Raw genomic sequence first — 12640 nt, 5'->3', positions numbered from 1 at the left:
CTATTTTAATAAATAAGCACAAAAAGACACAAAATTAATATTTAGGAATAAACTAAACAAAATGTGCACAAGACCTGCACACTGAGAAATGTTATAATATTTCTGGGAAAAATTAAGAGAATATTTAAATAAGTGATGAGATAAACCATGTTCATGGATATCAAGATTCAATAGTCTTCAAAAGTCACTTCTCAAATCTATAAATTCAACATAATGCAGTAAGAATCCCAGAAGGCTTTCATTTTTCTAGAAATTAGCAAGCCACTTCTGAAACTTACATGAAAATTTAAAGAGCATAGAATACAAATTGACTTGGTAGAACATAAATACTTAAAAAAAAAAAATAGGTTTATAGATAATGGAAAAGGTGACAGTCTGGGAATAGGCCCACACATAAAAGGTTAATTAATTTATCACAAAAAGTGCTAAGTAATACAATGGAAAAAGGGTATTTTTTTCCACAAATACTACTAGTATGTGGATAGCCATGTTGCAAAATTTGATCCGTTGATCCTTTTACCTTCTCTCGAAAGACAAAAAATGAATTGTACCATAGACCTTAATGTAAAACTTTAAAACTTCTAGAACAAATGTGAAAATTTTACTTTTGACTTTCTAAAGCCAAACAATATTTTCCTAAGAAAAACAAAAAATGCTGGAAACAAGAGTTGAAGCCTTCACCAAAATTAAAACTTGCATATTTCAAAAGCTACTGGTTTAAAAACAAGAATAATCTTCGACTGGGGAAAATATTTATGACATGTTTGAGAAAAGATTTGTATCCAGTATTACAAATAGCTCTTACATTTCAATGTTGGAAAGAAAACAATGCAGCATAAAAATAAAACAGACATTTGAATATTTGGCCCATAAAAACTGAAAAAAATATTCATATTTGTTAGTAATCAGAGAAGGCAATGAAATCACACTTTAGTATCATTGCATATTCACAAAACTGGCTAAAATTAGAAAGAGTTAAAATACCAACTTTTTTCAATGATATATAACAATTAGAAATTTCATATATAGCTGGTGGAAGCATGAAAATATGCATCTTCTGTATAAAATCTTCTTGCAGTTTCTTTTATGGTGAAAACTTTACCACGTGACCCAGAATTTCTGATACTAGTTATTTATCCAAAAGTCATACAAATATATGTCCACAAAAACTTGTACAGGTATATACAATATGGTTTTACTTATAATAGCCTAAAAGTGAAAAGAAACCAAATGTCCAAAATTTTATCCAGAAAATACTAAATAAGCTAATTGTGGCCTTTATAGATATCGAAATACTACTCAGCAATTAAGAAGAATTGCCATTGACATATAAAACAACATGAATGAATCTTTTAAATTCTATGCTGAGAGATAGAAACCAGACTTTCAAAAGCATACACTGTTTTATTGTTTACATAAAAGTCCAAAACAAGCAAAAGTACTCCTAAATTATTGACAGGGGTGTGGATGACTGGGAAGGGGCCTGACACAAACAATTGAAGGGTAAAGGAGTATTCTATGTCCCAGGTATATTAATTGTTCTCATGGCAAAGGGAAGGGTCCAGAGAGAAAACAGAAGCACACAAGTCTTACAACTGCCCTCTAGTGGTTAAAAACATGTCATAGGCAAGTCAGATTCAGAGTTGGTAAGTAGATTCTATCTTTTAATGTAAGATCTGCAGTTACATGGCAAAGGATGTGAATACTGACTGATGGAGAACTGAATCCACTTTTGTGATTCATCTACTGTATAAGCTAAGGACCCACTTTTTCTGTTCTCATTGATTCTCCTAAGAATCCAATAAGTATTCTAAGACTTTTATGAATGTAGCATTGCTTTAATATTCTGTTGTTTAACCCCTTCCCTAGACTTAGTAAGCATTTTAGATCAGCATTCCAAGTTATCAAAGATGGGAATTTTGCCAGATATTTTCCATTTAATAACATGTGACTTCATCTCCTTGTTCTCCAATATCAGAACCTCATCACCTTCTGTTCTAATTCCAAATACTTAATGTCTCATTAGGGTAGGTTTCCGTTTTCACATACCAGATTAGTAAGACAATGCTAGCCGGTATAACAAACTGTCAAGTCTCAGGATCTTAGCAAGGTAAATATTTAAATGTCAGTCTTATTGATGGACATAGGTAATGTTTGTTACTTTTCCCTTCACAGTCATTTAGAAGCTCAGTCCTGACATTCTCAACCTGTGACTTCCAAAGTTGCCTGGGACATTGATATTCACCTACCCAAAAGAAAAATAGTTGAAATATATAGAATAAAAGCCATTTCACTATATTTCATTGCCAGAAACAACCATCATGTCCATGCTGACTTAAATAGAAAAATAGCAAATGAGTGTGCAGGAAAGAAAATTAAATAGATTTTAGGAAGAGCTGAGCTTTCCCAGTCTTTGCTATGTACTCCACCTGTTTGAAAATGTTCACTATCCTTTCATAAATCTAAAGTTTATCAATAACCTAACCATTCTCCACCACAAAAGAAAATAAATTTAGGACATATTAACCCTAATTAATTCTTCCTTTATGTCACATACCCCTTTTGGTCAACATTTTAGTTTTGTCTTTTTTATACATCTACTTTATTAGTCTTGTCATTATTATTATAATGTTATCCCATTTATACTTATGTTTTCAGCTCCCTTTTTGAAGTAATTTTTCTTCTTTCTAAGGTATATATCCTTCAGTGATAGTGCCTTAGTAATAAACTTGTTCAGTTTTTGTATACATGATACATTTATTTACTTTTCATTCCTAACAGAAAATTTACAAGATACAAAATTCTAGGTGTATAATCTGCCGCAACCACATTGAATATGTAATCACTCCAAAGTATTCTTCTGATTACATTTTTGCTGTTGGAAAGTTAGTGAACATTTTAATTATTATTATTTTGTAGATAGTTTGTCTTTCCTCTGTGGTTACTGGTATGTGATTGGTGCTTTGTGTTCTTAGCCATGCCTTGTATATATTATATTCCTTGTATTTAAGGATTCATGTGCATGATTTTGGGAAATTTTTATGCCCTTTCTCTAAGGATATTACTTAGTTTTCTTTTTCTCTAATCACTCTGTCTTTCATTAGTATGGTTTCTCTCTACCTCCCTATAGCTCCCTGCCTCAATAATGCTTTCTATCCCTCCCTCACCAAACCCTGTACCTTCATCTGTTATATTTGACTGGACTTAAGCTGTGCCCTCTGGTTTTATGTTACATCTCTATTAATTGAAGTCCATTCTGTTTGTATTTTCTCTCTGTGTGTCTCATGGTGTCTCATTGAAAGGCTCAAACCTCTCAATGATTTCAGTTCTATTCTCTACAAATATGTGCAGTTTCATGTTTAACTTATATACATTGAATCTTATATTTATAAGATTTATTTATTACATTGTTATATATTATTTCTATTTCAGTTTTAATCTGCATAGTTACTTTTACAGTCATATCTTCCTGATAAGTTTTTAATTCATAATCATTTTAATTCCAAGGTTCATTTCCACTAAAGATTTGTTTCCGTATGAAATTATGTTTGATTCTGCATTCAATTCCAATTTGACTAAATAAGAATAGTTGAATTCATTAGAGCAATAAAAATTAAAAAGTCAAATTCCAACAATTACAATGCAAAGATCTTCAAATGTAGTCTTTGGGCCAAAAATAAATATAGTCATTTTCTATGTAGGGAAATCAGATCAAAACAAAGTGACCCACTACAAAAAAGAAAGGTAAAAATAGGAGGATAAGTAGGAAAGGTGCATGAGGTTAGTGGAATATTTTTAAAAATATAATTTAAATAACATATCATTCAATTAGAGAATAATTTTATTTTTATTAAAATAATTAAAACTTTAATATGAACAATCATGAACATTTATTTCCAGAGGGAAAAAAATAAAATAAAAAATAAATCTTAGTGAACTATAAGACAATATAGTAGTAATAGAAATAGTGGGAAATTAACAACTCTCTCATTCTGACAGATCAATTAGGACAAAATTGAAAAATAAATAGAGCAGTGGTTTTGTGTGGTATGGATGGATAAGCAAGCAGGTTCTAGAACCTTCATTCCTGCTTCAAGCATATCAACTTTGCATCTACTGATAAAGAAGGTTTGTTGTTGTTGTTGTTGTTCTGTTTGTTTGTTGTTTTGTTTCATTTTTTCAAATAGTCCAGAGAAGATTCAATTTGCTAGAAAGTTAAATTGCTTTAAAATTATGAAAAAACACTAAAATAATGTTTGGAGGACACAATTAAAAATTACTTAAAGGCTAATTTTTAAACATTTTTCTTAAATAAGGGATTCATTTTATTGCCAATGAATGCCAGGGGGGGTGAAGAACAACTTGTGTAGATTGATATAGCAGGAATGGGAGCCGTTTATTGTAGGAAAGGAGTGGTATTTATACATTCCACACAGCTTATCTAATTAACATAAACTCGATACAGCAGTCAACCAATAAGGAATCTCCACACTTAATGGCTCCCTGGCGTTACTTCACAAACCACTCCCTCTGGCATTTTGCCAGGCGCCATCTTGACTTGTTTACAGACCCTAACATTTCTCTGGCAAAATGCCAGGCGCCATCCTGACTTGTTTACAGACTCTAACAAATGAATAGAGAATGTATTCAAAAACTGATCTTGTATTGGGGTAAAAAGATAGATTTATCAAGCTCCAAAAATAATAAACTCTACATCACTCTCTATATCAAAATAAGTATCTGGCTACATCTGATATCAGAGTAAAAGTCAGTTATATATTTTTACTATTGATCATGAATAGTAATTATGTTGATCATCCAGCAGAAAAATTAATAATATAATTGTACTGATAAAGATAAATTAGTAAATTAAAAAAAACTTATAAAACAAAAAAGTAATAAAAACTCAAAATGTTTATTGTAAAATAAACAACCTGACACAACTAATCTTTAAAAAATTATTATAGCTAACATTTATTGGGAACTCAATAAAAAAATGCATGACTTTTTAACTAATTTACAAGAGCTTAACATTTTAAAGAATTTTTAAAGAATTGTATGAGAATCATTCAAGTTTATTAAATACTGTTAACAATATATCCAACACTCTATTGTGGTTAGAAAATAGAGGACATACTACTGAAAAAAAGGAATTAATTTTACTACCCTGGAGATATTTGCTTTCTGGAAGAATAAATAAATATTCCCATTTACAGATGGGGGGAACCAAATTCAGGGAACTTTGGCAAATTATCAAAATTACATAGCATATTTGTATCTAAATTGCTTTTGGACACAGGTTTCCCTGAAGGCACATCCTCCTAACAAATATATAATGGTCTCTCTGTATAAGAAAACCAGAGAACACATAGTAATACCATTAAAATTATGAAGTAGTTTGAAAACATCTGATCATTACAAATATTTTTGTCTTCTTGTTCTATACCAACCAGTTCAAATTACCTGATGTATATAAGTATTCTCTGACATAAATATTAATATTCCCACCATATTTTATAATTGAGGATAGTGAAAAAATGCAATGTTAAATCCCTTTTTGTTACAAAGCTACCTTTATACCCTGAAAATGTAGTTGTGGAGGCTACACTTTACTACTGCTACTTAGTACTCATGATAAGGAAATATTTTTTAAAAACTTTAAAAAATTATATAACTTACTGCTACAATATTTAACTTGTTGAAATAGTTGATTTTCTAGTGAAACAAATTACAAAATTTGATGCAAGCAGAATTTTAAACAGCATAATCAAAGCGAACATGGTAAAGAACTAATCCCACTGATAAAAGCAGACTAGGTAACTTTTTGTGAGAATCTTATTGGTATTCCAAGAAAAAAATAGCTTCCCTACTCTTTAAATTGGTACAGAATATGAGAGACATGAATATTTGGCACGTTTACCAAGCAGTCTATCGCTGATACCACATCTCTCAAAGCTAACTATACACAAACCAACCACATACTTACAAATAAGCACACACACAGCAAACCTAATAAGGTACAGATAATTTCTACATTACAAATAGATGTAAGATTCTAAAAATCACATACCAGTTCTTACATATGTTAAGAGAATGATATGCCATACTTATGCACCAGTTATTCTGGAAGGTGGAACTCAGCTTTTCTTGATATTTCCACAATATATACCTAAACAAAGAAGCAAGTATTGCCAACTTAAACCTATAAATTTCAATTTTATGTCTTATTCCTAAGAAAAAAAATAATAAAAGTATTCAATGATAACCAAGGGCTTTTATTATAATTGTGTTAATAATAATTAGCATTACTATTGACTCCTAGAAGAAAAAAATATTTTTTCCTAAAATAATATTTTTGAGAAACATCCTATACCTATAATCTATGACACAGTGTTACAAGGGATGAAAGTAAGATGCTTTGTTATTAAAAAAAAAAAAAAAAAAAACTCAGCTGGCTGCACAAATAAGAACGTGGTTGAAGATGAGGCATTTAGGACGAGTCTCAAAGGATTGGTAGGAGTTTAACAGATATGATGGGAAACACAGAGAGATGTGTTTCTGGGTCAGGAGATGTGGAAGGAGGTAGTGAGAAATCAAACTAGAAAATTCTGAAGCATAAAGTATATTAAATATAGATAGTGATAAATAAATCAGTGGAACAGAACTGAGATGCCCAAAACAGACTCAACCATGTAAGACATATGACAGATTAAAGTATGTGGAATTATATGACAAAAGCACCATTTCACATATCGTAGCAAAGGCATTTTACTTATTTAATGACACTGAAATAATTACATTCCCTATCTCACACCAAAACATTTAATATAATCCAGTTATATTAAAAATTAAAACATTTAAACGTATTTTTAAGTGCTACCAAAAATTCTACACAAAAGTTGACATAAATGGGGTTAGAGATCATCTTCTACCTAAGAAAATGTTCAGAAGTCATAAAGGAATCTATAGACATGTGTGTTTCTCCCCCCCAAAAAAAAGTTTTAAAAAATTATATCACAGATGCTATATAAGAATACAAAGAGGAAGAATATTTCTAAGAAACAAAGTCTTGAAAGGTTGTATTGCACAGAATTCTAAGAAATGAAACAATGCAAACAGGCAAATTAAAATAGAAAAAAATAGGGAAAATTATATAAATGACCAGTGAAATTAAGAAAATATGTTCAACGTTCTTAGAGATCAGGGAAATATTAATTAAATAAGCAGCAAAATAGCACATTTTACCCATCAGTACTGACAAAAATTAAATTGATTCTGTACAATGTTGGCAAAGATGCAGAAAAAGAGAATCATATATTACCAACAAGTATAGAAACTGCTATTATATTATTGAAAAACAATCTTGCCGTACTTATTAAAATAAAAAATGAGCATGCCCTTTGATCCATCCATTTCTCTTTTTTGAAAGTCTGTCACAGAAAATAAAAGCAATAGTACATGATGTATGTGTGAGATTATTTATAGCAGCATTGTTTTTTAGTTGCAAAAAAAGAATGAAACAAAACTTACTATACTGAATGTCCATCAGGGACAGTTAATTAAATTCTGCTACATCTAAACACTGGAATAATATGTGACGTTTTAAATCAGAATTAGTCAACTCTATATTTTTGGATGTGGTCTTTCAATAACAAAACAACAACAACAACAACAACAAAATAACCAAGTAGACAACATTTACATTTTTTGAAAGATAAAACAAAAATAACATCATATGTGTGGATATAGATGTCCTGGACATAAGATGGGAAATTATATATGAACTGTTATTTGTTGCAGACAGTAGAAATTTGACAAAGGAAGGGGACAAAAAATGTTCTTTATTTAATTCATGATCCTTTTGTTTGACTCATTGCAATAACTATATATTAATAATTTTGTCATATTAATTGTGTTATTTTAAAATATAAAGTATAATGTGGTAAAATAAGTAAATATTATCTCTGAATTGCTTTACTGAAATATCAAAGAGAAGGAAACTATCCTCTTGTAATCTAACTACTTATCAGACAATCCACATGGAAAGTGAAGTATATCAATGAGCACATGGTCCTTAATTGTGATTACATTTTATTATACTCAGCCTATTAAGTGCTTAAATTACCAGATAACAGAATCTATGTGCCTAATAGGGGAAAGTGTATTAACTGTGTTTTTGCTCCCTATTATAGCCCTGTTCCAACAATCACATGGATGAAGGTTAATGGTTATATTCCTATTAAGTCACGTCTGCGGAAATCTCAGGCAGTGCTGGAAATACCAAATGTGCAACTGGATGATGCAGGCATATATGAGTGCAGAGCTGAAAACTCTCGTGGAAAAAATTCTTTTCGTGGACAATTGCAAATATACAGTAAGTGCTTTCAGCTAAGCGTGCTCTAGTCCCAAGTGTCAAACTGAAAATGCAAATTTAACTGAACACTGTTGGTTAGATACATAAAAACCAAGTAATAATTTATAACTGTACTTGTTTTGCATAATAAAGCATCACGTAAAATTATCTCACATACAGAAATATTTTAAATTAAAAATAAATGAGGGATTAACAGTCTCTTTGTACAGCATACACAGTTTACACCCGTAAAAAATAACATATTTTATTGGTACCAACACTATTCTCTGATAAATTAAAAATCTTTAACACATTATACTGTACTTTTTGACTCATTCTAACCCTGGGCCTGAATCAGGGGTCACCATATATTGCCCGTTAGCCAAATTCTGCCCAGTTGCTGTATTTAGTAATTACAATTTTATTGGAACACAATCAAATCCATTTGCTTATATATTCTATGTCCACTTTTTACCTGGCTACTGCAGAATTCACTAGAGACAGAGACCAGCTGACTTAAATGACTGGCATTCAGGCCCTTTGCATAAAGTTGGTTGACCTCTGGCCTGAATTAATACATTGTATTATAAATAGCCTCAGTGGCCTATTTATATTGTTCAAAGATGCTGAAGAGCCCATCAGGTAATATGTGAGAAGTAGGACAATCTGGATCAATTTTTTTTTTTTTTACAATCTCATCTTTGTCTCTAAGGATCACAAATCATATCCATTTTCATATTTGCTTTTACAATATTCATAATGGGTGATAGTATTCTCATTTGCCCAAATGAGGACACACAAAAAGAGAGGAATACAATAAGCCAGAACATTGAAATGAGCAATGTCAAAATCACATATGGCTGATTCCTACGAGTAACTATGACTGTTACTGTATCTCGAGATCAGTTCTCCAAAAAAACTAAGTGTTCTGTACAGGGATTCTGTCACTTTATTTCTGTTTTTAATCAGTACTGGGCACTGAACGCAGAGGCACTTTACCACATCCCTAGTCCTTTTCTAAATTTTTAAACAAGTTCTTGCTAAGTTGCCAGGCTGGCCCTGAACTTGTGATCTTCTTGCTTCTATTTCCTGAGTGACTGGGATTACAAGATTGAACTACCAGCCCTGGCTCTATGCAACCATTCTTAAGGAGTTTTATGAAATACTATTAATATCTGAATTCAGCCTCTTTCTTTACCTTTAACCACTCCTTTGGGAATATAGCCCTCCAACCAACTCAGCTATACCATAAGAATCTTATCATTCATTCATTCATTTAATTAATGTTTATTATGTGTCTCTTACTGCTCCACATGTTAATAGTGGAGCTTTGAAAGAATTCATTGTCCAATGGATTAGATGAAAAATGAATCCTGTGTTAGGATAGAACATGCTATAATGAAGACATGTGCATGCCACATTCTACTCAGAGAAAGGCTTAGGTAGGATCCATAGTAGGAGTGCTGAACTGGAGAAGGCATCCTGGAAGGAAAAAATTAAAAAGTCATTTAACCGTTTGTAAGATTCTTAGATCATGGATGCCATATTTGAATGGGATCTAAAAAGTTAATAATTTTGGATGAAACTAGAAGTATTTATAACTGTTCATAATTCCTTAAGGTAAACCAGTAGGACATAGAGGGGAAAATGTTGTTTTCCCAAATGGAATAGTGATTAACCTTCAAATACATCATATAATTTTATCCTCATAACAGTAGTATAAGGTAATTTCTAGCCCTGCTTTGTAGATAAAAAAATCTGATAACATATGACAAATGTTCAACCAGGACTCTATTACTTAATCGCATGTGTATACACACACACACGCACACACACACACATGTTAAGAAATTTGTATTACTCTTAAAGATATAGAGGAATTGTCCCAAATATCTCTGTTGTGAAGAATGGTCCACATCCAAGTAGAATGAATTGTAGACTCTGGAGACTGAGTGAGCCTCCCATATGCCCCAGCTCTATTCACTCCCCTCCTTACCCCAACCACTTAATTCATAGGCAGCAATGATTGTTGTCAAGATTGTTGAAAATAACTACTTTGACTCAAAATTATTGGTATAATAAATAAATTAATAAATTATTGGTATAATAAATAAATAAATAAATAGATAGATAAATTATTGGTATAATAAATAAATAAATAAATGACAATGAATGTTGTCAAGATTGTTGAAAATAACTACTTTGACTCAAAATTATTGGTATAGCTTCTGATGAGAAGGTGTGTCACTACGAAATGATCTATGATCTCTGCTTGTCATGTACATTTAGATGAACACTTTAAGCCAGCCAGGTAAACATAAAGTTGCCTAAAGCACCATCACTCTAAATAAAAACTATCAACATTATTATCTAGAATGAGAAACTGAGCCAGCTATATCTAAATGGCACATGGTTCTCACAGATCATGTGTACACATTAACCAAAACAACCCTTAGTTATTAGGGTTCCCTATGACATATGAGAAAGTCAGTAAGTCTGGTAGTACTAAACTCATTACACAAGATGTCATTAATAAGCAGAAGCTGAGGATGTAGTTCAGTGGTAGAACACTTGCCTATATGTGAGGCCCTTGATTTGATCTCCAGCACCTCAAAAATAATTTAAAAGTAAGCAGTAGAATCAGAATCCACCTTTGAACAGGCAATGATACCAAAATTCAACTCCCACCTACACCTCTAGTTATATGGTGCTACCTCTCAATGAGATTGGCTGACCTGAGCCCAGGCATGGGATGGAAAGCAGGTAATTTCTACATACTGTATTAATATTGGAGGAAGCTGTATGATGTATTCAGACTCTTGCCACTTGCCACTCATTATTTGTTTTTCTGTCCTTCGAAATTGTGTTTATCTATATTAGATAGAATTTTAATGATATTTCAGCTATGAAAGATTTACTACAGGAAATGATAAATAATTGTAGATTCCTGATTCATATACAGTAAAAATTTTCAAAACTGTTTCTTTGGAGAAAATTTTTCCAGACTTGAATTCTACTTTTATCATGAAAATGGTGTCATATGCATGTATATAGTTGATAGAAAATTGAAGTTGAAGTTAATGCATGGGCAATGGGTTAGGGGTTTAGAGTAACTAATATTTATTATGCTCAATCATCATAGTAGCCCACTGAAATAAGAATTACCACCCGCAAGTTACAAATGAGACTCATTAAATTTAAGCAACTTATTCCCAGTCACATATTAGAGCAAGGGCATAGTAGCACTGGGACTTGAACCTGTATTCACCCCCAACTGTATAATCTTTCCAACATAGCATATTACCCCTCACTGGCCCACAGCTGAGATTCATATTATGAAAAGTGATCTAGGTGGATAAAATGTGTTAACTCCTCAGTGCTTAAGAGTACAGGAACAACGAAGGTGGCCAATAACACTTAGCATTTATCAGTATAGAGTTGCAGAATTTCTAATGACAAGAGATAATAAGCAAGAGTTTTCTTTATGCACATCTGCTTAGTGTTTTAAAAAATGTAACCCAGAGACTGATGTGAAGCTCAAATGTATTACATAAGTAGTTGCCAATATACTGTACATCTGATGAGGTTTTAACAGCTTCTGAGTTTAAAGTGCCATCACTTCAGTTTTCCATACCCTAAAAGAGTTGGCCTTTAAAAAGCTAGATATAAATCAATGGAAGTGTAACTGATGTGATTCTGCAATCTGTATACGGGGTAAAAATGGGAGTTCAAAACCCACTTGAATCAAAGTGTGAAATATGATATATCAAGAACTATGTAATGTTTTGAACAACCAACAATAAAAAAAATAAAATAAAAATAATAAAAATAATAAAAAGCTAGATAAAAGATGTTACCTATTTTTTTTAAATGTGGCCCAACCTAAAATTTTGTTTTCCAGTTCGACTGAAGATTCCCCACAATGCAGACCATGTTTTGATTTATGCTAGCAACGCATTACTCAGAAGCTAAAGCCACTGCCCTCTAGTTACCTGTAGTCTTCCACTAAAGAAAACCTTAAAAAAAAGTAACCTTGTGTGTTTCTGATTTTATATTACTGAAAATTTTGTTGTTTTTCTATGAATATTAAAAGTGTTGTACTATCATTTTGATACCATGGCCTCAAACAAATTCAGTCTGAAATCTAGTGGTTAACTGTTTATTTTAAAATCTTATCATATTTTAAAATCTTATCACATAATCCTTTAATTTTTTTGGCTTGTACCAGATAGTACATACCTATTAGCTTATGAAATACCATAAAGTGTAAAGAAATCTATTATAAAA

General features: G+C 31.5%; 1 protein-coding gene across 1 annotated transcript in view; it reads left to right on the top strand.

Annotated features, from left to right (window-relative positions):
* Positions 1–12640, top strand: part of Cntn5 (contactin 5) — a 494625-nt gene that overhangs the window by 212258 nt on the left and 269727 nt on the right. Inside the window, exon 8 of the mRNA XM_076841939.2 lies at positions 8193–8374. Within this exon, the coding sequence (XP_076698054.2) occupies positions 8193–8374 (182 nt within the window). The remainder of the gene's footprint in view (positions 1–8192; positions 8375–12640) is intronic.

This window comes from Callospermophilus lateralis, chromosome 2 (assembly GCF_048772815.1).
Source record: "Callospermophilus lateralis isolate mCalLat2 chromosome 2, mCalLat2.hap1, whole genome shotgun sequence".
Classification (NCBI taxonomy): Eukaryota; Metazoa; Chordata; class Mammalia; order Rodentia; family Sciuridae; genus Callospermophilus; species Callospermophilus lateralis.
This window is presented reverse-complemented; position numbering and strand designations above follow the sequence as displayed.